We start from the raw sequence: 26,231 nt of genomic DNA on the forward strand, positions 1-26,231 counted from the left end.
ATACATCTCATAAGTTATTTAGCCAAAAAACGACATTAAACAAAATGCAAGGTTATTTGGGCTAGAAGTGGGTTACACATAGCCAGACTGTAACTGGTCTATACTTAACCGAGACGTTGAAATGACGGCTATTGCTTGCTGGGCGGTTGATACAGCTCCACTCGGGAAACTGAGATATTCTTACGGAAACTTAAACCTGGCTTTATATCGCGCAAATAACATCAGCAAACAACGCATCAAGCGATAAAAGAGTCAAAAATGAAAATGAACCTACACCATGGGGGACCCGAGTTAACGCGGGGCCCAGAAACTTTTGTGGTGCCCCTGGCTAGATGACCTTGATTATAGACTACATTTTCCCACACTGATAATTCTGAAGGCCTTAAGGCAGATTTCTTTGACCCTGGCAACACCATTGCTGAAATATGGTTGGAAAAAAGCTCTAATATAAACATACACTGCTGGAAGAAGTGCAACCAAGAGAAAAGCTATGAAATGAAGAGAATAGACTATTGGAAATAATTTAATACACATTCATGGAAAAATATATTAAAACTAAATCAGTGATTCTGATAGTGTTTAGGCCAGCAGAGAAGGCTTTGCTGGCCCTGACGGCCCACCAGTGTGTCCAAGTATATGTCCATATGCACTGATCAGCCTTTAAAACCAACAGTCAGTTTTTGAATTTCATGTGTGGGAAGCAGGAAAAATGGGCAAGTGAAGAGATCTTTGACAAGGGCCAAATAGTGATGGCTAGATGAATTGGTCAGAGAATCTCCAAAAAGGCGAGTTTTGTGGGGTTTCCTGGTATCCAGTAGGTAGTACCTACAAAAAGTGGTGCAAGGAAGGACAGCTGGTGAACCACCGACAGGCTCATAGGCATCCAAGGCTCATTGATGCTCGTGTGGAGCGAAGGCTTGCCCGTCTGGTCCGACCACACAGAAGAGCTACCGTAGCTCAAATTGCTCAAAAACTTCATGCAGTCCATGACAGAAAGGTGTCAGAATACACAGTGCATCACAGTTTGCTGCATTTAGGGCTGCATAGCCACAGACCAGTCAGAGTGCCCATGATGACCGCTGTCTACTGCTGAAAGTTGCTCTAATGGGCATGCGAGAGACAGAACTGGACTGTGGTGCAATGGAAGAAGGTGGCCTGGTCTGGATCGGTCCATGTGTGTCGTTTACCTGGGGAAGAGATGGCAGCAGGATGCACTATGGCAGGAAGACAGGCAGGCGGAGGCAGTGTTATGCTCTGGGCAATGTTCTTCTGGGAAACCTTGGGTCCTGGAATTCATGTGGATGTTACTTTGACATGGCAATTGCAGTGGCCCCTTTCAGCAGGATAATGCACCTGTCACACTGCAAAACTGTTCAGGAATGGTTTGGGAACATGACAAAGGGTTCAAGATGTTGCTTTGGCCTCCAAATTCCCCAGATCTCAATTCACTTGAGCATCTATGGGATGTGTTGGACCAACAAATCCATGGAGGTCCCACCTTGCAACTTGCAGGACATCTGCCGCTAAGATACCAGATAACACAGGACATATTCAGAGGTCTTGTGGAGTCCATGCCCATTATGCCCCAAAAACATACCAAAAATAATTTCACATATAAAAAATATGCTCACCATAGAAGAGGTGTATTCAAGTCATAGTATTTATAAAATTAATTTTAATGTATTAATGTGAGATCCAGAAAAAAACCAGGGTCATGTCATTGACCCCTTTTCTGCAGACAGTTTCAGCATTTTTTTAGAAAGCCATTGCACCTCAGGCCATATGCCCAGACTGACATCTTTTCAAAAACATGTTTACAGGACACTTATGTCCTGTGGAGACAGCAAAGTGACAACAACTCCATCCCTATGATGCCATCACCTCTTCTGCAGAGGGGCGGAAGCTTTAGCTTTAGTGATATGGCAGATGTGTGATGGCTTGCTTTACCCTCAACTGTGATAGCATTCCATCAAGAGAAGAGAGAGAGGATGAGTGCTGCATGTAAACATCTGCAATCATCTCCCTGGGTTATGTCCCGGGGACATGCCAGCTGGCCTCTCAAAAAGAAAAAAATACTGACAGCAAGGTTGAAAGAAGGTTGTATGGAAGGTTGTACGGAAAGCCTTAGCTGTGCACACAGTCCCTTTATTTATGTGTATTTATGTGTTTGTGATATATTTGAATAATTGTATAACTAATAACAGCAGAACCCCAGTAAAGAGATTCATCCGAAAGGCAGATTTATTCGACAGGCTTATGAATATTCACATACTTATTTGCCCATATTTTAATTGAAAATACATCACAGCATGCTCAGGGCCTTCTGTGCCAGTTCTGAACATCTTTCCCTTCACTGGAAGTAAGGGGTCTAGCCCAACCCTTGAAAAGTGGCCCCATATCATTATCCATCTTTACAGTTGACACAATGCAGGCAGGTACCGTTTTCCTGGCATCCACCAAACACAAACTTGTCCATCAGACTGCCAAACAGAGAAGTCTGATTCATCACTCCACAGAACAGGTTTCCACTGCTCCAGAGTCCAGTGGCGGTGTTCTTTACACCACTCCATCCAACGCTTGGCATTGTACTTGGTGAGACTTGCATGCAGTTGCTCGGCCATGAAAACATTCCATGACGCTCCCATCGCAAAGTTTTTGTGCTGATATTAATGCCAGTGGAAGTTTCTAATTCTCAGCTATGAAATCAGCAGAGTGTTGGTGCCTCATGCGCCTCAGCACTCTGTGACCCCACTCTGTGACTTTGCGTAGTCTTCTGCTTCATGGCTGAGTTGATGCTGTTCCTAAATGGAAATTTCACAAGATGACTTATTGCTTAATTATGACTTAAAGAGCTGAATTCAATAATTAAGAGGTGTGTCCCAATACTTTTGTCCATATAGTGTATAAGGGAGAATATAGTTATATACATTTGCTGGGCCTTTTCAGCTGATCTAATTCAATCAGAGGGGAGTACATCGGTTGACACCACTGATTTCATTGTAAAGTGAAAAAACGTGATTGACCAGACTTTATGCCCTCAGTCCAAGCGACCTGTCGGCAGACCATTTTCATTAGCATTTCTCATTAGAGTTCTGTTGAAAATGATCACCGTGACATGCACAGACACCACTGAAACATTGATGAAAAAGAGTGTGTCTACATTCATTAGAGTAAAAAAAAAAAAAAAAGTCCCTGTAGTTCAGAGAAAAAAGGGAGAGGCAGGAAATCAATTAACAGATCTGATTCAATTAATAAAGCACAAAATACCGCCATATCATTTTGATGTTTAACAAATTAAAATGGCAATCATTTCGCAAAATCCTCGTCGGGAATCTCATCTTCTATTTAACCTGAGAGGTCTATTTGATATTGGTGGGAGTGAAACATCTCTAACTGGTTTTGGTCTCAGGATCATGGTGTACGTTTACATTTTTGCTCGTTTTAATCCTAAATCCTAAATCATTTAATTATTTCCTATTTAATTCAAATGTGCTTTTGAGCATCTGCAGTGAATAATTAGTCAGATTCCCACAGACCAAAGCTGATTCATAAATTCAGAAACAGCTCTGGAGGCCTAATTAATAGGGTAAATATTGATTTTTAGACTATAAAATACAGCTTTTTTTAAGCAGGTAGCAGCCGTTTTTAATTCATCTTTTTGGTATAGCCTGTGGATGAAAACTATTAAATGAGTCATGCTGCATATTGCATTTATCTTTTATTCCAAATATCTTTAGGGTCTATACCCTAAGATAGAATTGCAAATTACCTATACAGCTTTGCATACAAATCATCTATATTACACCTCGGATTATGATTAGAAATTCTGATTGCTGACAGTAACATTGTGTCATTCTTATTACTGCAAGTCCTTACAGTACAATTGCAAAATACAGCAAATATGGTGCGTACACCCCTTCATGATCCTGAGTGAGAATTTCTCATTTTGCCAAGAGCCTAGAGCTAGAACAACTAACATCAGCAATATCCATCATAACAACCCTTCCGATTTTCATTTTAAGTTTTGCGGTGTTTGCGCACTTGCATAAATATGGAACAAATCTGTGTAGGAATCAAGACAGACAAAAACCTGTCTTGTCTGAGTGGTACATGTAACCATGGAGGGTGATGTAAAGGAAAGAGCTCAGGCCACCTGTGACCGCTGCCCTCTGTGGTCCTCATGATCACACTGTTCCACACACTGATCTTTCCTTACAGTCAGAGGAAGAAGCTTCCTGTCTGCTTCAGTACACAGAACACAAAAAATACCAGTAAGTGATTCCTAGCAACTGTTAAACACTCCTGTTTTCTTAATAGCCATATTAATAGCCTACAAGAATACACTGCATAGCCAGTTTATCAAAGGTAGTGGGGAATGTTTCATAAAGATAATGTAAGACACTGCATGATCACATGACCACACTTTTAATGCCTATGTAAGTTCTCAACATGGACTTGTGTACTTCTATGCCATCTAGTGGTTAAGACCTGCCAACAATCCAATATTCTGTAGAAGGAACATATTTTCTATATTTTTTCTTTGGGATGCACAATACCTATCAGCCTACATTACATATGTTTTTTGTTTTTTTTTATCTGTATTGGGCTGATATTGGATATTTAACTGCACTTATTTCCCGTATTTCTGTATCCAAGAATCTAAGACTTAATATTTAAAATAAATACATAAATAAAAGTAAAATGTAATCTTATTGCTAGAAATTGAAATTTAATTAAACGTGACATTTTGACAGAAAAACTGAAATAGTATTTTCTATTTCAGTATTTTCTTGAAAATGTTCTCTAGTCAAATTTCTAGCATTTTTTCATTTATTTATTCTGATCTGAATTGAATTTTAACATGCATCCCTAATCTGTAATTTACAATGACATAAATATACACACACACATATAAAGAGAGTCAGGATGACCATCAGCAGAGCTCTTTTACTGAATAAACACGGTTCTTTTAGAAATGAATAACATTACTGTAAAACAAATAAAGGGCAAAGAACAGTTTTACAGTGTTTGCATCATGCATTGAACTTTATTTAACTTTTTTCTTTTGAAATTGAAGCATTAAATAATACCATAATAAATAAAAGAAGAGCTCAAAGCCTAAAGGGAAAAAAGCAAACCAAACCAAATGTCTAGAACACATTGGCTAAGACCTGATTTAGTGTAACAAATATTTCCCTTTTGTTCTCAGCATGATCTCCTGAAAATATTTCATGCAACTAAGAAATTCCTATATGACTGAAAAGTACACCAGGATAAAAAAATTAAAAAAAAACGTTTTTTCTTAATATTGGCATCAAAACAATCACTAAACAATATATCACCTCTTTGTACAACGTGGCACCAAATGTATACAAAACACAAGTTTGAAACAGAAATCAACAGTATAGGCGGTTACACTTTATTTCAATAGTCCACTTTAAACATTCTACTAACTATAAGTAACTTTGTAACTACATGTCAACTAATTCTCAGAGTAGACTGTTAGGGTAGGTTTAGTTAGTAGAATGTTGACAAAGAAAGTGTTAGAAGATATTAAGCAGACAGTCTACTAATACTCTACTAACTGCTAGTTGACATGTAGTTGCAAAGTTACTTACTGTTAATAGAATGTCTAAAGTGGACTATCGAAATAAAGTGTTACCGTATAGGCAACTGCACACATGTGTATTAAAACTTTTCCCATGTAACAGAACTTGTGGTTTATGAAATAAGAAAAGTTGGAACTGATCTGACAAATCTCAACAGCACAGCCAGAATTGTGGCTACAAATCTGATCTTTTCCATGATGCAACACATAAGCACTACTACACTTTCTTTTTAAGTAGGAGCTTTGATTGTTTTAACTGCAAGTCAAGAGACTTGCTTACAAAAATACTTTTTTTTGTGTAAACTTTTCTTCAAAGGCACTGCTACCGAATGGGCCCAACAGTGCGGTAATTCAGAATCGTGGCTTCCTCTGAAATGGGACGTCCCGTTCCCTCTGGCCCGTCACTTCCACAACAATCATGCTACACTTTTGCTCCACAGTATTATTCCCTACTACAATATACAATCTAATCCACTTCTACCATCTACCATCCTTTAATCTCTCACTGCCTTCGAGATCAATTTTATACATGTGATCAAATGCGCAAAATGCGGCACAAAAACATGATGGAAAGTAAAAGAAACACTTTCTTGGTAAAGAAAATACTATAAAAATAACCCTAATAAACCATTAAATTAAATATTTCTTTTGCACATGCCCACGTTCAACTTGCGACTAGAGGAACTATAAACAACACTGACGTTTGTGCTTTAACGGTCTAAAGCTATTACACCAAATAACTCTTGCTAAGAAAGAAAGAAATACCCTGTGCCTGCAATTATATTCCTAACAATATCCAAACAAGGCCATTATTTTACCCTCTAAATCTAACAGATTTTTTTTTTTTTAAATGGTAAATTTAGTTTGCTACAATATTCATGAGTGATGCATATTTATGAAGGACTGCAAGGCACATGCTAACATCTATTGCATGCTGCAGATCAGAGGGCTCATCCAGTCCCTGCTACACACTAACAGAATAAAAGGATCAAAATGATGAAAGGCAAGATTTCCTCGACAAGAGCAGGCCATAATCTGAATTCTCCAGCCTCTATTACAAAGAAATATCCTTTTGATGACAGTTACTCCATTTACTCACTTCACTGCAGAACACTGGCAATTTTGTGCAATAAAGGACCATGAACTACTTTAAAAGGTTGAAAAAAATCCAAGTGTAAAAAAAAACCTTTCCATGGAGACATTGAGGTTTCTGTGTATTAAAAAAAGAACAAGAAAAAATTAACAGACACATAAATGCTCCAACTTGGGCAGTGATCCCTTTATGATGAAAAAAAAAAAACTGTAAAACTTTTTCTTGCATTTCAAAATACTATGTAGCTTTTTTTCCAAGGACAAAAGTGCCTTCACTTTTCACATTTAACTGTAAAAGGTTACAAAAATATTGTAAAATACTCTAATATGTGCACTTGCTAAATGTACAATACTTTTTTTTTTTAATTTCTTGTGATATTTTAGTTTGGTGGTTCTTGGAGTAAAACATACAACTATACAACTTGAAACTGAGGGACAAAAGTCTCTTGCTGGGATTATCACATCCATCCACATTATGAGAATACTACTAATGAGGTGACGAGTTTGTTTTTAAACACTGTTGAGCATATCAAAAAAAGAAAATTATGGAGGCTTCTTTGAGTAGGTAACCATCAAAATGTCTCTCAAATTGTCCATGAGGTCTATACAAATAACAGTAACACATTTAGTGGGATACTGGGAAATGGACTGAGCAAATGTAACCTGTGTGCAAGGAATGTATATTCACTACAGAATTACTTTCAATGCCCACAAGCTCCAAACAAAAACCTAAAGGCTCTTTCACATGACTCAAATCAGCATTACCCCAATCACTGAACCACTTTTTGTGAAGCCTGAAACTATAGCATTACCCTCAGCACAGGGTAAACGTTAACACAACACTAACATTTCAAGTTTGTTGCACCATTTATCACTGATCTATTCAAAGTGCAGCCAGTGACACAGTCAGCAATACATGCACTCTCAGAAAAAAAAGGTACAAAAGTTGTCACTGGGGCGGTACCTTTTCAAAAGGCACACCTTTGTACCTAAAGAGTCCATATTTGTACCTTAAAAGGTACATATTAGTAACTAAAGTGTACATATTAGTACCTAAAAGGTACAAAAGTGTACCTTTTGAAAAGGTACCACCCCAGTGACAGCTTTTGTACCTTTTTTTCTGAGAGTGTGCCATGCTTTCTCTTATCGGCCATCTTCACTTACAGCATGTTTTTAGACAATTACCTGAGCTGTAAGATCATGGCAACGCTGACACTGGCTGACTGCATTAAACCCTTCTCTAGTGACTATCACGTGACGTAAAAGGCAGCAGACCAGGAAAAAAATATCCAAATAACCACGTCCTTATAACGCTTTTAAAGAGTCCTCAAAATATAGATTCAGAAAAAAATACAAATAAAAATCGGGCACTGGTAAAACATCCACTATAATATTTGCGAATCACAAATACGTGACATGTGGAAGAAAAAAAATAGATATCATGGCCACAAAGTAAAAAAAATATATATTTCCTCAACTACTTCATAATTTGTGGCCATGTTGTACTCATTCGTTCTCTCATTTTATTTAAATCATGGCCATGGTGTACTAATTCATTTTATTTTTGAATTGTGGACACTTTGTACTAAATTATTCGCTCACTTTAATTTAGTCAAATCCTGGCCACGTATTAAATAATTCACTTGTTTTAGTTCATTCATGGACACATTGTACTAACTTGTTCCCTCATTTTAATTTAGTTAAATCGTGGCCACAATTTAACAAGGGAACAACTTAGTACAACGTGGCAACAATTTAACTAAAATGAGGGAGCAAATCAAGTTGTGAATACAAATTCTTCATTTTTATTTCTATTGATGTCATGTGTGGGACGCTGTACTTTTGAATAGCTGCCAATGGAGAAAGATGCTTTTTGGAAGCAGATGGTGCAATCACTGTATCTACCTACAGGACTTAACTGGACCATGCTAACTAGCCAAACATTGATCCTCAGGACGCGAGTCATGCGAAAGGGCCTTTATAAACAGCATCATGTGAAAGAGCCGCACATTAAGAACCAAGCAGCAGGAACTCCTATTGCCCTGTTTCTTGTGCTGTGAAAATCTTGTCAGCACCTCAGTAAAGTTGACAATCAGCGTATCACTCATGTAACAGCTTCTCTGGTTTAGAATATCCAAACAGTTTAAAGTCGGCCTCATAGAGCCTGTACAGCTCTTTTCTGGACTCCAATGGTATGTTGGCAAACCAGTCCTGCTCCCAACTGGTGACCGTTCGATTGCGATGACTTTGTGGGAACTCCACAACATTGTCTACGCGGAGAATCCGCAACAAATGCTCAGCGTCCTCATCCAAGGTCTCCAGCTTCCCCACGAAATCATAATTTATCTGGCAGGGATGGCACAGACGGTAGATTTGTCTCCAGTGCTCGTTGAAAGGCATCTCTTTCTCAGTGTTAGGATCCAATAAATACTGAACGAAATTCGAGAAAGACGGTCGAATCCCAGCGGCAAAAGCGTCCACGACTGATGCCGGTGGATCAGAGTAATTGCTGAATTTTCTCAGCATGACAAGCGCAAATCTTTTGTAGAAGTCCTCGTTCTCTTGTTCGAATTTGTTGCGATAGGCAGAGATCAGTCGTACGAAAGGATCCCTGACGAACAAAAACTTGGTGTATTTCTTAAGCTTGATTTTCATGAGGTGCCGTGAGAACTTTCCATAGCGCTTCCAGAACTTGTTGAAGGTGAAGTGCAGGCTACTGTTATGGATGAGCTCCTGAGGAACATCTAGAGGGTCTTGGTAGGGCACGCCGTCCAATAACAGGCTCTCGCTCAGCACGATCATGATGCGCTTCCAGTTTGTGCAGGCCACCTTGGGAACGTAACAGTAAATAATCCCATGCCTGTCGTCCACGATGAGGTGATCCAATTCTTTATTGGGTATGTCATCAAAAGTCCTGTTCTTTCCGGGGAAGTCAAAATAACTTTTGTTACCGCACACATCTTGGATCAGCTGCTTTCTACTGTCCTGCCTTTGTTTTTTCTCAGGGTCAATTGGCATCAGATGGATCTTCCACTCTCTTCTCGGGACAAATTTCTCCTCTGATTTCTCAGAGGACTGATTGTGGGCGTCTCCAGGGGGTGGTTCTCCTCTCACCTGTTCCGTGGGGTCTGCGGTTCCTTCTAAAAACTGGTTGACAAAAGCATCTATGTCCGTCAAAAACGAGCTCTCTTTGTCTTCCTCTACTTTCTTTTCAGGGTCACGACGGCTCTGCGGAGAGAGGCGGGACGGATGGGGCCCGGAGATGGTTGTGTGCAGGTAAAAATTAGAGGCCCCCACATCATCCCAGTATATGATTATAAGAAGAATCATGAAGACGGCACCCACAATTATAAAAATGCGGAACAGTCTGGACTTTCCCATTTTGGTTGATTTTGACTGAGAAAGTGCCATTCTCACCTCAACTCCATTACACAATCGACAGCCCAGACTGCATTCATCATAGTCTGAAGTAGAGAAAAACAAATCAGAATAGGGAAGTCAAGAGTGTGTCAAACCTGTTTGTTTCAATGTTTTGCAATATTGTGGTTCTCTTTATGCGATAAAAAGTAACATTTCATATTCTCTTTATATGACACAGCATTTACATTTCTTTGTTATTGGTTAATCGTGATTGAGAGGTCAAATATTTTTGTATAATGACAGCAAAACTAAATATTTCACTGCTCACCATGACAACAGTGCTATTTTAATGTCATGATACACGTGTTAGTTAACGGCTGGAATACACTACACGACTTTTGCCCCAATTTACAGTCTTAAGTCAATGCTAGTTGCTTAAAGTCAGTCAAGCAGCAGATTTTGGGCAGTCGGGAGTTGACAGGCTTCACAGAAAACTGCTTAGTGTATGATGAGCACTCAAATTTGTTAGTTTCAAGCTATGATTCTGTCCAGTCGTTGGAGATCTAATTTGTCTGATATTTTTGAGCTGATTTTAGAACACATATCGTTTTCATTTGTTGTGCATCTTCTAGCAATGAGGAGCATGTTTCTGCGTGAGTCTGTTGTGTTCATAACAACTTGAAAGTCTGGTAGTGTGTGATCCTCAGTTGTTTAGTTTATGAGTGTATGATATCAAGTGTTTTACAATCTGTTCAAATTTTTAAAAATGTGTACTGTATTTCAGCCTTGAACATAAAAGTAACATTTACCGATAAATAATATAATTAACATTGCACTGCAGTGTAATATGCAGTGTTTACTTCACATGTCAGATCTTTTCTTCATGGAAGCTTAAAGCTTTATTTCATGTCCATTTTTTGGCAAATATATCCGTCAGCTGGCTATTATCACAAAATAAATCCCTCTAGGGTTTGTTTGACCATAATAACCAGCTGACTGTACATTATCCCTTACATAACGCAGAGGGGGTTTGGTAACACTTTATAATAACTTTCATTAATAAATCATTAATAAACATTACATAATGCTTAACAGATCATTAGTTAATATATATTCACAGAAATACGAGAATGTGCTTGTTAATATTTACTAATGAATTAAATAAACATTAAATAATGATCTGTTAATCAATCAAGATGTAATGTAAATTAAAATGCTTACAAATTAACTTCAGTTCACATATTACCTAATGCACTTTTTTAGATTTGCAAAAGTACAAATGCAAAAAGGTGTTTGGTATCATTGAGCGATCTGGGTGTTCAACAGAACATTGAACAATATAAGACTGATCCCACTTTATATTAGGTGTCTTTAACTACTACACTGAACAAAATTATAAACGCAACACTTTTGTTTTTGCCCCCATTTTTCATGAGCTGAACTCAAAGATCTAAGACTTTTTCTATCATGTACAAATAATAATGATTGTTAGGTACAATGTACTTATTGTGTTCATGTTCTACTCCAAAACACTTTTGCTGCTACTGAGGTGTGAAAAGGGTAAGGTTAGATACAGGTTTGGTGGTATCGGTAGGTTTAAGGGTTGGTTAAGTGGTCAACGATGTACAGGAGTCAATTTAATTACTATAAGGGGACATGGTTCAAACTGTTTATATTACATTGAGTTGATAAATGAATAAGTATTTTCTTAAAAATGTATTTGTTCTCTCCTGTTGATGTATGATTCAAGGAATATCTTCTATTTAAAAATATAGTAAACTGAGTGTTGAGGCAATTAAAAACATGTTTTGCATCCAAATTACAAGTACTTGTTGTTGTTATGTCTTAACAAACTGAACTAACTACCCTTTACACAGACGTTATTACACTAGCTAAAACTCCAATGTCCATAAAAGTACTAAATGATTAATAGTAAACGTTTATAAACATTTAAAATTGATGAATAGTTTCAACTTTAGCTTGGGTACTGTAAAAACATGAACAAATAATTAATAAATGATTAGTAAAGATGTGTAATTAGTGTGAATTCAGGTCATTTGGGACACTTTTTGCAATTGAGATGACTGGGGAAAAAAGTGTCTTAATATGTACTAAATGATTAGTAAACATTTAGAAACATCTACAAATAATGAATAGTTTCAACTTTAGATTGGGTACTGCAAAAACATGAACAATTAATTAATTAATTATTTGTAATATATATAGTTTAACGAGATTTGCTGGGATTTTATTTACATCAAATAATCTGCTAATCATTATGTAAATGTAAGTTTAATCATTAACATTAACATATTAACTAATGATCTATTAAGCATTATATGTTTTATACTTGTTAATGATTTATTAATGAAGATTTTAATCATTGTAAACCATCTGTCAAAATCATTTGTAGATTTTTTTTAAATTGTATGATCATATGAATTGAAAGTTGAATGACATTTGTAAGCATTTCAGTTTACATTAAATAATGATCTGTTAATCATTATGTAATGTTTAATAAATTAATTAGCTAACATTAACAAGCACATTATCTCATATTTCTAGCTTTGTGAATATATATTAACTAATGATCAGTTAATCATTATGTAATGTTTATAAATTATTTATTAATGGAAGTTAATATAGTGTGTTACCAGGTGTTTTAGTTCAAACTGATTTATTTAGTAAGTAATGCAATGCAACCCCTGACAAGGGTTATTTTGGGGTCTCATATCACCCTGAAGGAGTTTACAGGCTGCTTACCAAATATGAAATAGATATGATTATTATTCTTATTATTATACTTGTAGAAAGCGCAGAGACAGAATGTAAACACCGCTACACAAGAAACGCAGTAATTTACCACCTTTTATTACCGTATTGTTGAAACAGAAACGTTACATTCGCTTGGAACATTTGGTGTGTTACAAACCAAACGGCTGATAACGCACAGCTATTGGCTCGTTTCGTGACTGAATTATAACGTCACAGCACAACACAGTGATGTTGGCTACAAACAAAATATGCGTGCGTAGTAGCGTGGCGTAATAATTACTCAAAAACTGACATGAACGTTTACAAGCTGGGTTTTTCGATTTATGGTTATTTATATATCAATTATTATTCCGAAAACTCAAAATACACTGAGCAGCTACACATTTGCCACGCTCATTTCAAAGGCAAAAGCGACCCGTCACATTCAGCTGGACACAATGCAGCTCTTTGACACCATCTCTGACTGTGGGAGGAAGCTGCAAACATTCGAGCTTATCCGCGAAAACTCCTCCTAAACCATTCATCTATGCATACTTTCTACTATGCTGCTGATTTCGGTTAAACCGGGTGATCGTGTGTCGATTGGTTTTCATTGACAAAATTAAGATATTAAGTCAAATCTAGAGCAAGTGCAAAGACGCGCCTAACCACTTTTTGTTCCACGGGAAGTCATGAAGCTACTCGTGCCTGTGATTTCAATGCTCGTCTGTGATTCGAGTACACGGAGTTAAAAGACTGCTGTGTTTAGTATATGATCGAAATGACACTGTAGCGTGTCTAAACACGGCTGTAACGATCATAGTCTCACCTCATCATCGCAGGAGTCTGGATTTCTCGGCAGGCAGACGGCGTCAGCTCAGCTGAGGAGGGATGTGCGCTCGGGGGTGTTGACACAGCAGCGCTTTAGTGCTCCGCGCAGATGTCGCGAGATTTCCAAGTGCACGCAAGGATCTGCTGCTGAACCGTAGTGATGGGTTTTGTCAGAGTATAGAGTACATTCTCTAGCAGACGTCCATAATAACCTTTCTAAAACGTACATTTTATAGACCACACGCTGAAAAAATAACGAGTATCACTTAGAAAAATGCCATAATAGTTTTATGCCAAAATGCAAGTTTGGAACCGCTTTATCACAATTCAGATGACATGTTCTGTTATTAACATACGCAACAATATGTTAATTATAACATCAAATAGAGCTCATGGAACCATTTAAATTAAAAAGTGAAGGAATTTAATTCTCTATTAGCCGATAGACCAGTGGTTCTAAAATATGGGACCAGGACACACTATTGGGGCTCATAAATCTTCCAGGGGGGATCAAACAAGGAAAAAAATAAGCTGTGTTAAAAATCAAGATGTAAGGTGACATTATTCTTTAGATATTTTTTTATATATATAATGAAAAAGTTTATGCTTTTTATATAATAAAAAGTGTAGACATGTATCTTTAAACAAAAATATGAAATAAATGAAAACATTGCAATCAGATGTTGCATAATTTCTTAACTCAAAAATCATCTATTATGATCTTCAATTAATCAGGGATTTAAATTACGTATTCAGATTATAAATGAATGAATGAAACAACTTGCTCAAGAGAATAAAATGCTAAATATATGTAAATGTAACTGACAATAAATGTTAGTGATCAATAAGGAATCCATTAAAAATGTCAAGCACAATCTGAATGTCGCATAATACTAAATATTTAACATCCATCTATATTTACATTGGAATTTCCCAAAATCCCTGATTTTTACAATACAAAAACTTTATATTATTCCTGTCCAAAATACACTAGACCATACACATCTTCATCAGCCAAAGTTAGCACTAGACAGCGCGAGGATATGACGCATCACAAAATCATATGCATCATGTTCTTTTGCCTTGAGAGAGAAAAACAACAAACGCTTGAATTTCAGTTAAACTTTATTCCCTTGTTGTGCATTTAATATCAGGTAATCTGAATGGAGGAGGATACAGACCACTGTAGTGCCATTTTCGCACACTAGAGTACAAGTTCGCCTTTTGGAAAATCTTAGGAAACAAAATGTTTTCCTTCTGTGAGATGATGTAAAAACAGTTTTTGGCATATTGTGCCATGGTAACACCCTTATGATGAGGTAGATCAACCAAAGGCAAGAACAGGAACGCGTTACGATCAGATCCACCAAGAGCAGGCCTGAATGATGTTGGCCGGGCGGATTCTCCCAGAGCTGGATGATTTTGTTAAAAAGCAGCAGTCAACAGTGGCACAAAATTCTCCTTCCGCAGTGACCAGTATTAAGAGGCACTTGACTGATGATAACAAGGAAAACTCTTATAGGGGATCCTTCAATTTTTTCTCCAATGATAGTCCACACTCCTCCACTAAAAACGGATACTGAAAATAAGAAAAGAAAATAATTATGGCTGTACCAAGGTATTTCAAATAGCCTATCAGAGTCATATTGCTGCACACACAGTACCTGCTGTTGGAATTACAGATCTCCAATGGGAATAATTTCTTCATTGATGAAAAACTCAATGGTCTCTTCCTCCCAGTCATCGACATTGCTGTCCAGCTCATCAGTGTCCACTCCTAGAAGAGATCAGAAAATACAGTGATTACTAAAATAGTCCCATACTCAATCTCTAGAGTTGGGCTGTCACAATCATTACATTTTTGTTGGCAAAAAAGTAATCACTGTTATTATGTCAATTGTGCTAATTTTGTATTATTATTATTATACTGCAAGCTAAATGCACTTTCAAATTCACTTTGAGCAATTAAACAAAATGCACAATTTCCTATTAGACTTTATAAACCAATTAACACATAGGGAATGCCATGAATAAAGTATAAAAATTTATACTAAAACAAGAGGCATGATAAAACACGACAAAACAGCCCGAAATATTTGTCAACCAGACTGAATGGCTGCATATCTTTGGTTACAAACTGTTACACTGTCTGTTACCATGTCCCATTTGGTACGGCCACATTTATATTTAGACACTGCTGATGGGAATGTGCAGTTGTGGTCGTCTCATTTTTGATGAGGCGACGGATCCTTTTTTTCACCTTTGTGAAATTAGTACATTTCACTGCCATTTCTCTTTTTCAGATCTGAATTTACCATGTCAAAAAGTTACTTACATATAATGCTGGCTGTTCCATTTCCATTTTTATTTAGTTTAAAATTAAAATGTTGCCATAAGTGAAACATTTCAAAAAGTTAAATCCTTGTCTGTCAATTTTGTAACTGCTGCAACTGAATTTCACGCAAACGTTGATTACCTTTTTTCTGCAGAACCAAGAATTTTCAAATATACCATTTTAAACCTACTGAGAAAGGCCCTACATATGACAGATAATTAGGTCCAATGGTGCAGCAGTTAGCATTTAGCAATGACTGGCTAAAAACACACCGCTGCACTAGAGAGAGACATCTAACTGGTATAAATGCTAAATTTATATGAATTTATAGCAGTGTTCCTCAACCCATTATCCACAACAATATGTGAATGATTAAGGATAATGACTTTTACCATTATTTTTCTTCACAATTTCTACCTGATACAATATTTTAAACCTTGGCATAACTATAAAAATGTATTTTCATATAATGTATAAAAATGCCCATTGTGATATAAGACTATTAATTTACAAATCTAGAAATCATCTCGAGGCCCCCTTAGAAGTTTTATTAAGGCCCTCCGGTTGATTTATAGTATTTGGAGCATAAAAGTTCTTCATTTGACCGGCAAAGTGATTACATACCTTAAAGATTAAACATTGCAATTATGTCAAAAAATCGTGGTTGGATCAATTCATTGCAAACTGATAACACATAATTAATGCAACAGGTCTATTCTAGAAAAAGGCATTGAAACTGTGCTTTGCAAAGCAGCCTAAGAGATGTCACTGATGGTCAATAAAACTCATTGTTGAACAGAGCTGCTCTCTGCATTAGTTACCTCCTCTGAGTTCAAGGCGGAGAGGTTTCTGCTCGTTATACATGTCAATGGTTCTCTCACGGTATTTGCGATAGTCCTCCATCATGGAACGTCTCTTGTCCACCAGTTCCTGCGAAGCACAAAGCACTCATTTAAATTTTAGCACTGACCTTTGATCCACATATAAATACTGTGTGCATCCTAGGAAAAAAACAACAACACATCAATTTCATACCTTTGATGCCTTGGACTGACTGAGACGATCTTTCTGCTCAAAGATCTTGGAGTATTTCTTCAAGTCCTTCTTAATGAGCTGTGGGTTTCAAAAAGGATAGTGGGATTAGAGTTCACTCTGCTTGACAGAGTAATGAGAGAGACCCTGCATCTGACCCCTTCTCACCTTTATTTGCTCTTGAGTCAGTAGAGAGGGTGGACGGGGCCTCCACAGCAGCTGGCAGAAACGCTCTTTGTTGGTCTTCTGCAGCAGACGGCCCTGGAATGTCCACAGCCAAAAGGCATTGTCCACCTAAATTTTAAAAAATTAAATAAAATCAATTTATACAAAGGCATGATACGCATTTTCAGTCAACATAAAAGAATAATAAACACTTCCCTGCATCATATTTTCTGAATGAAAATCCAATACTTCTAATTCCAATAATTATATTGGTATTGATCATTGCAGCCAATCACAGATATATCTGTTAAGCGTGTGAACACAATGGCCAATCAGAGGTGTTTAAGAATCCGCTCAAAATGCTAGCGGGAAATGCTGGTATTGTCACATTTTTAAAAATTCAGTACCGACTGGTACTGATGTGGGTACTTTTGTCAACACTAATATATAATATTTCCAATAGAATCAGATAAATCACCTTGTGGCTCCACCAGGAGACAGACGTCACAACATATCGTCCAGTGGGGTCCCATTCTACGTCCGAGGCCATGTAATGCTCTGCGATGTTCATCATGGTGCAGTCTGACGTGTCCACAAAAGCAAGAGCTCCATTCATGCTATAGGATGAAACACAGAAAATCATACAAATGAACCACTCTAAAAGAAAGTACAAACAATCACAGCACATTTAATGAGTACAGACCTCCTCAACCCAGCCAACACCAAAAACTGCCCCTGTGGACTCCAGAAGATGCTATTTGCCTGTTGCTTGTCAAACATTTCTGGAACAATAAATTTTTTGGTAACCTTTTAGATCACATACATGTATAAAAAATATTTGTAAAGAGTAATGCATTCACAATGGGAACACTTACTTATTAAGTCAATTTTGCCATTGTTCTTCACATGGTAGAATGATACATTGATTCTGGGAGATTCACCATGTAGCACAGCAAATTTGCTGCCATTTGGTTCCCAAGCAAAGGCAATGATGCTCTCTATAAGATAGGCAGAGAAATCAGAACCAAGAGAAGGTATTAAAGACAGTAAGAAACAAGAAATGGCAACATAATGTCTCAAGATCCTTCTTACTTTACCTTTCATCTCCACCACATCCACAGGTACCTGCTTCTCTCTCATTCTGAAGATCTCAAAGTTGGTGACAACGCCCTAAGGTAGAAAAGAAATTGAGCAAATCCGTGAAAAGGAAACATTTGAGTTTAGTGTCAAAGCACAGTTTCAAAGCAACTCTCATACCTGTGTTCCTTTGGGTGTCCTGTCCACCTTCACACAGAGATAGTCTCCGTTTTTCTGCCAGTGAAGTTTGCAGTCCACAACATTAAACAGGTTGCGGACTCTGATCTCGTTCCTGGATGGAAGCTGCATGAGTGTTACTCTTGCTGGGATGTCCTTATCCTCAGGAACCCAGAATGCAATGATATTATCACCAGGTGACCAAGAGAAATCCCTGCAAACATAAAATTCATTTTACATTGAAATATGTCAAAAAAATGGGATTAGTACTTAGAATGATTTCTGAAGGATCATGTGACACTGAAGACTAATGATGCTGAAAATTCAGCAATGACATCACAGAAAGAAATAACATTCAAAAATATATTAACATTTTACTAATTGTTTCATAATATTATTGCTTTTACTGTGTTTTTTGACCAAATAAATGCAGCCTTGGATACTTCTTTTAAAAACACCCAAGGGTTTTGAACAGTGGTGTATTTATGTTATTAATCGTTTTATTTTACTCACTTAATTCCATTTATCCTCAAACTCTTCTTGTCCAAAAGACCCATTGACTAGAAAAGGAGAATATTTGATTTGTTAATTAAACAACTGAACTCTCAAATTCTCAAACCTTTTATCTCTATCACAGGACACTTACTGGTGTCTCATAGATGCTCAGTGTGTCCTGCGTCATTCGGGCAAAGAACTTCCCATCTGGACTCCACCTGAACAGAACAAGATTTAGATTTCCGTACTTATATTAAACATTATATGTTATAGTTTGACTGTAATCAAATTGGTAACATGTGCCCTTAAAATCAACTCAGACCACACTTACTTGAAAATTGGCCAGTGGGCAGAGCTTTCACAGTGAAAGCCTCTTTTCTTCTGTCCTGTGAGAACATCCCAGATGATGATGGCCTGTGGGTCATCTTTAGTGTCCATAAGAGGGCTGAATGTTACAACATATCTGCAAAAACGAATTACATTAAAAATGTGTAATAGCAAAAAAAATTGTATAATAATAATAATAATAATAATAAAATCATCTGACTGTACAATGTAATACACAATGATACACTGGAAAATATTCTCCTAGTTTAAAGATTTCTTTAAAATATATGAAGTAGTGAATGAACGATTCATCTGCTGTTATTTGGTTATTTTGATACTGTCACCATTGACTGACAACCAGGGTTATTATTGCTAACTAAAACCACAAAAAAATCATTATTTAAATAAAATAAACATTAACAAATAAAATATTTTTTTTAAAAATCTTATTTTCAAACTAAATAAACTAAAAAAAAAACAAGTTAATAAAAATTATATATACACATTTATAAAAAAAAAATAAATAAAAAAAAACTTTCAAATTAAAATGAAAACATTAATATTTTTTATGACAAAATATTAATGTCCCTCCAGGTGCTAGTTTAATATAAACAAAGTCTTTTTTTAATTTTTTAGTAAAGCAAGTAAACATTGTGCATAATACGTAATAATTTAGGTTTTCTTTTAATCTCATCAACTCTATATATGTGCGTTTATAAATAAACAAACAAAGATTGAAACAATATGAACCCATTTCTACACGAGTCCATGACATACCTCTCACAAGGTGAGAAATCAATGAGCTGAACCCCCTGATGACTGAACCTCTGGATCTGCTTGAACTTCTCACCGCCCCAGAGAGCTATGCCTCTCTGATGGAATGTGGCCAGATAGGTGCCTTTTGGAGACCAGCGCACGTATGTCTCGGTCCAGCGCTACAAGCAAAACGTAACAAAAAGATACTGAATACAGTACGCACGGCCACATGGTTATCATATTTTAAAGATGAATAGGTGAACTCACCGCTCTCTCCTCTACTTCAATAGGTTCCTTGACATCATTAGCAAATATACCTGTTCTTTCACCAGAGTCATAGATTACGCTGTACTGATCACGACAGTCAGGATCCTCCAGCCAGTGACGCAGATTCCCCTGAAACCAAAAGACCAAATATCAAACGAATACACAAATTTAAACGCATGTTACTGTATTGCAGGGTTGGATTACACACAATCACACTACTCACAAAATCTTTAAAGGGCTGCTTCTCAGGAGCTTCCCACTCATCACTGATTGACATGTACCTACAGAGATGAGACATTTTTGATTTGTCAGTTATTTAGTATTGTTCCATTACCGCAATTACTACATTTTTCTTCTCTTTGGCCAGTAAAACAGGACTTTTATTTTTACATTTTAATTGCAGAATGTGTCATTTACTATGCTGATATCAAACAGTGTGATATCATCTATATCGGCCACCCTGTTCTCTAACGCAGTGGTTCCCAACCCTGGTCCTGGAGGCACCCCAACACTGCACATTTTGCATGTCTCCTTTCTCCGACACACCAGTTTCAGGTCTTGGAGTCTCTACTAATGAGCTGATGACCTGAATCAGGTGTGTTTGATTAAGGAGACATGCAAAACATGCAGTGTTGGGGTGCCTCCAGGACCAGGGTTGGGAACCACTGCTCTAACGTATTGGCATCAGCAACCAACAAATGCATATCGGTTGACCTCTATTTCAGACGTAATACATTATTCGCAAATGCTGTCAAATAACAGCACAATTAAAGATAACATACTTGTCAAAGTCTGTGAACAGGTTGACACGGAAAGTGTGCTGCTTGTCCAGCTTGTATCCATCAGCGCTCTTCACAGCTTCATGAGCATGACTTGGTGCAGAATACTCCAGGAAAATGTACCTTTGAAGCACATTAATTAAAATTCAAAGAATAACATTATTCTATCATGTTTTTCCATATCAAAGATCGTATTAGTCAGTATTAACATATATAATGTGTTGCAAAAGTACTATTATCCATGCATCTATTTCTAATATTCATATCCTTTTTAATAGCAGGCCAAACAGTGTATAATATCAGCTATAAAAAAAATGATCGGCAAAATGTCAACGACGAAGCATCCATCCCGACTTCCCATAACACACCCAAGCAAACCAAAAATTACCCCTTGGTCTTTCCATCTGCGATTGGATAGAAGTCATTGGTGATTTTGCCAAACTTTGAGAAGATCTTCAGGATGACGTTCTTGAGTTTCTCCAGACGTTCTGGGCATCAGCAACCAACAAATGCATATCGGTTGACCTCTATTTCAGACGTAATACATTATTCGCAAATGCTGTCAAATAACAGCACAATTAAAGATAACATACTTGTCAAAGTCTGTGAACAGGTTGACACGGAAAGTGTGCTGCTTGTCCAGCTTGTATCCATCAGCGCTCTTCACAGCTTCATGAGCATGACTTGGTGCAGAATACTCCAGGAAAATGTACCTTTGAAGCACATTAAGTAAAATTCAAAGAATAACATTATTCTATCATGTTTTTCCATATCAAAGATCGTATTAGTCAGTATTAACATATATAATATGTTGCAAAAGTACTATTATCCATGCATCTATTTCTAATATTCATATCCTTTTTAATAGCAGGTCAAACAGTGTATAATATCAGCTATAAAAAAATGATCGGCAAAATGTCAACGACGAAGCATCCATCCCGACTTCCCATAACACACCCAAGCAAACCAAAAATTACCCCTTGGTCTTTCCATCTGCGATTGGATAGAAGTCATTGGTGATTTTGCCAAACTTTGAGAAGATCTTCAGGATGACGTTCTTGAGTTTCTCCAGACGTTCTGGACCAACCTGAGGGACATTATCCACCACAACGACCGATGCTTTACAAGCAAACATCACATCAGAAAAAACAGCACACTTTAAATACAATAAATGTACAACAAACGATGCAAAATAAAATGAATAATCAAGTAAAAGCAATCCTAAAATAGAATGTTTTAAGAAGAGATTTAAAAGTCACTAAGTGAATATGCTTCCCTGATGTCTGCTGGGAGAGAATTCCAAAGCTTAGGAGCATAAGAAGAAAATGCTCTATCACCCCTGGAACGAAACCGTGTCTTGGGAACAAGAGATGACTCTGAAAGGAACGCAGATTACGACATGGTGTGTAAGGCATTAAAACGTCAGTCAAGTACTGAGGAGCCAGATCATGCAAAGCCTTATATGTTAGCATAAGGATTTTAAAAATCAATATGGTACCTGACAGGGAGCCAGTGCAAAGACTCCAAAACAGGGGTAATGTGATCACCAGACTTGGCCCCAGACAGAATTCTAGCAGCCGAATTTTGTAAGTATTGAAGTTTGTTAATGGAGGATTTAGATACTCCAGCAAGAAGACCATTACAATAGTCAACACGTGAAAAGACAAAAGAATTTATCAACCTCTCAGCAACTGAGAAGGACAACATAGGACGTAAACTTGCTATATTTCTGAGGTGAAAAAAAGATGTCTTAACCATATTCTGCACAAAAGGCTCAAATGACAGCGAAGCATCAAAGATGACTCCAAGATTTTTTAGGTTTCTTTGAAACTCCAAGGCAACACCATCAAAAGACAAAGTAAGAGAACCAGCATTTCGCAGTTGATGGGGAGAGCCGAGGAGCATAACTTCCGTTTTGGAGCTATTTAAAGACAGAATACTATTAGACATCCAATTATTGATCTCAGTAATACAGTTAGAAAGATGCACAATGTCCACATGTAAATAAATATACATACTAAAAAGTAAGGGACCCAATACTGACCCCTGTGGGACACCTGTATGAGCAGGACCAACCTTGGATCTATAGCCACCCATAAAAACAAATTGACTGCGGTCAGTAAGATAGGACCTGAACCAGCCAAGAACTGTCTCTGATAAACCAAATACAGTTTCAAGACAATTAAGTAGCTATGCATGGTCAATAGTATCAAAGGCTGAACTAAGATCCAAAAGAATGAGAAGAGACAGAGAGCCAGAATCGGAAGCTATTAGCAAGTCATTAGTGACTTTAACCAACGCAGTCTCAGACAGACAGACAGACAGACAGACAGACAGATAGACAGATAGACAGATAGATAGATAGATAGATAGATCTTATGATAGATGTTTGTACTAGAGGGTGCACAAGTTTATTTTTGCATGTGACAAATACATAAACTTGGTTTGAATGTTATTTTACAGTGGGATGAATTTATTAATTTGTAAATTTCAAGGCTCGTTTGTGTACCCTAATAGTCTCCTTTCATACCACTGTACCACATTTTGGGTAACAGTATTGTACCTGTACCCCACTGTTCTCTGATGGTAAATGAGTGTAATATACAGATGTGTGGTACACATTGTAAGTTTTTTTTCCAGTGACATAACATTTAAATGCACTGGAAGGGTGAAGCCTAATGATGTGGAAGGGTCTCATCTTTAATCTTCGGGGGGGCTGGGAACATTACAAGAGAGTTATTTTTCAAATACGTCCTCAGGGCATGACTGCAAGTTGATGTATTTGAAAAAGCAGTCTGCAACACATAGTTTATGTATAATAAATGATTTAGTTCATTACTAAAACCTTAAGAAGCTATTTTGTTTGGATGTTTTCCAGCTGATTACACTGATTGACAATGACCTGTGGCAGTCCTACAGAAACACAAGGAAACTATTAAACACAATAGGAGACTGTTATGCATTGAATAAGCACAGTGGTGTATAAAGGAAATTATTGTACTTTTCATCCAGTTAATGAATTGTGGACCTAAACCACAGTTCAACATCTAATGATTTATATATTCGCATCTGTGTGAAATGAACTGCTGTTCCAAATAGGTATATTTTGAAATTTAAAGTTACACTTGTATAACCTCCTCAAAAGCCTTAATATTATAATAAAAAAATTTATAATAATATATATAGAGAGAGCGAGAGAGAAATTTTAGATTTTATATACGATTTATGAAAGAAGTCTTTTGTGACTGCATTTATTTGACCACAAATACAATAAAAGCAGCAATATCATGAAATATGATTACAATATTTTCTGTTCCATTATATTTTAATATGTAATTTATGTTGCAATGCTTAATTTTCAGCATCATTACTCCAGTCTTCAGTGTCACATGATCATTCAAATATCATTCTAATATGCTGATTTGCTGCTCAAGAAACATTTCTTCTTATTATTATTATCAATGTTGAAATCAGTAGTGCTGCATAATATTTTTGTGAAAACTTTTTTCCCCAGGATTCTTTAATGAATAGAAAGTTCAAAAGAATAGCATTCATTTGAAATCAAACTGATTTGCAATATTATAAATGTCTTTACTGTCACCTTTAATCAATTCAATGCATCCATGCTGAATAAAAGTATTAATTTCTTTATAAATAAATGATAACCAAATGAAAAAAAAAATGAAATAAAAAAGACAATTATTCTTCTGCAAGCAAAAATACTTGATATTGGACATAATTTTATTTTTAACCTTTATAGATCAAAAATAAAAATGAATAAAGTATAAGTATGTTTAAATTCATTTTTGTTTATTTTTCCTCTTGCTATGTTTAAAACCATGTTCTAAAGGAGATTTTCAAGCTGGGGTCTTTTTAGTAGACAAACGCCTCTTTACACTTAACCAATAGTGGGCGCTCTTGTTGCAAGGAGTTTGAAGTTCATATGGTTTGTCCTCAGTTAGTGAGAAATTTCCCAGTCATACATGAGTCAGTCTGGACAAACTCTGGCCATCTGCATAATGATCTGTGTTCTTCTAGCATTTATTTTTTACAGTTGTGATTAGATTACTAACAGTAAAGTTCCTGTAGGCACATCTTTTCAAGCTAATGTCAGAACTGACATTTTCTCTCACTTCTTAATACTGGAAAAATCACTATTGAATGTGTATTTGAAAGCCCAACACAGGCCTAGCAGGCAGATTAAAATAAAGGGCAGACTGAAACATTGTTAAACAGTCTGGCAATGACTGCTGCCCTTATTTATTACTAAATATCAGCATTCAATTTTGAAGGGCAATGAAAGGCAGCCCGGAGGAAATGTAAGTATAACACAAGTCATGAGTTTTACCTCACGCAAATAAGCCATGGTCAGCCCAGAAAAGGCTCTTTGTGTGCTTAGACATTATTTTCTTGCTTGAGCAGAGGATTTGTCAAGGGTTACATGGGGAATATTTGTTTAGATGTGTCTTACCATAATAGGACCTCTTTGTTCGGAGAGTCAAATATTAGCTCCCTCACAGGAAAGGAAATGTTCTCAGCGACTCTTATATGACAATAAAACCTAAAATAGCTGGTTGCAAAGATGGGTGGCTTTTCGAAAAAGATGATTCTAAGCTTCAAGTTAAAATGGTACTTACTGAGCACAGGCCCCAGTTGAGGGTAACACTTCCTTTGCCACTTAACTCTTGCATAACCTCTGTTTATTTGTCTTTGTTAGAACTTGCTTCTAAAGCCATGTGCAGGAAATGCACAGTGTGGAGACAGTGTGGAGACTTTTTCATATATGGGAAGACAACATTTTTAAACTTTACACACAAATAAGACACCAGAAAGTTAATAGTAATAAGATACAGAAACAACATTAATGTCAAATCATTTATCTTCTAATATACAAAGCCTACTGGCCTATATCATTGGTTCTCAACCAATGGGATGTGACCCAAAAATGAGTCGTATCCTTTCTCACAACAGGTCAGGGAATAAACAAAGCTAAATGCAAATAATGAAATGCAGCTCTGGTCATATACTGTATGTCAAAGGCTGATTGTCCAATCAAACTGTAGTATTTGGATGTAAATTCATCTGTCACATTGCCTATGATTGATTTTAAGTTCATTTTTGTTTAGATTTGTTTGATCAATTTACTGGGGGTTGTGATAAGTTGTAAAAAGGACAT

General features: G+C 36.7%; 2 protein-coding genes across 2 annotated transcripts; both read right to left on the reverse strand.

The window, feature by feature from the left end:
• Window positions 1–7,835: 7,835 nt before the first annotated feature.
• On the reverse strand, window positions 7,836–13,755 carry LOC107758335 (carbohydrate sulfotransferase 12-like). Its single transcript, XM_016576048.1, has 2 exons — window positions 13,644–13,755; window positions 7,836–10,164 (listed from the first exon to the last, which is right to left on the reverse strand). Exon 2 carries the CDS (start codon window positions 10,109–10,111, stop codon window positions 8,801–8,803), a length of 1,311 nt encoding a protein of 436 aa, XP_016431534.1. The 5' UTR covers window positions 10,112–10,164; window positions 13,644–13,755; the 3' UTR covers window positions 7,836–8,800.
• Window positions 13,756–14,752: 997 nt separating this feature from the next.
• Window positions 14,753–22,190, reverse strand: LOC107758324 (eukaryotic translation initiation factor 3 subunit B). The gene is made up of 18 exons (XM_016576038.1): window positions 22,033–22,190; window positions 21,649–21,768; window positions 20,500–20,557; window positions 20,277–20,405; window positions 20,031–20,188; window positions 19,258–19,389; window positions 19,078–19,144; window positions 18,945–18,991; window positions 18,435–18,645; window positions 18,275–18,347; window positions 18,053–18,175; window positions 17,881–17,959; window positions 17,656–17,794; window positions 17,181–17,306; window positions 17,016–17,093; window positions 16,802–16,910; window positions 15,310–15,422; window positions 14,753–15,224 (listed from the first exon to the last, which is right to left on the reverse strand). The coding sequence occupies exons 1-17, from the start codon at window positions 22,188–22,190 to the stop codon at window positions 15,322–15,324; spliced, it is 1,908 nt and encodes a 635-aa protein (XP_016431524.1). The 3' UTR covers window positions 14,753–15,224; window positions 15,310–15,321.
• Between the last annotated feature and the right edge of the window lie 4,041 nt (window positions 22,191–26,231).

The sequence above is a fragment of the Sinocyclocheilus rhinocerous genome, unplaced genomic scaffold (assembly GCF_001515625.1).
Source record: "Sinocyclocheilus rhinocerous isolate Xijiao unplaced genomic scaffold, SAMN03320098_v1.1 scaffold2639, whole genome shotgun sequence".
Classification (NCBI taxonomy): Eukaryota; Metazoa; Chordata; class Actinopteri; order Cypriniformes; family Cyprinidae; genus Sinocyclocheilus; species Sinocyclocheilus rhinocerous.

Coding starts and splice junctions, on each gene's coding strand:
- LOC107758335 (XM_016576048.1), bottom strand. CDS start 10,111: ATGGCACTTTCTCAGTCAAAATCAACCAAAATGGGAAAGTCCAGACTG.
- LOC107758324 (XM_016576038.1), bottom strand. CDS start 22,190: ATGTTTGCTTGTAAAGCATCGGTCGTTGTGGTGGATAATGTCCCTCAG. Junction 18,992..19,077: donor TGAGCATCTATGAGACACCA/GTAAGTGTCCTG, acceptor CTCCTTTTCTAG/TCAATGGGTCTTTTGGACAA. Junction 15,423..16,801: donor CCGCCTTGAACTCAGAGGAG/GTAACTAATGCA, acceptor GATCTCTTCTAG/GAGTGGACACTGATGAGCTG.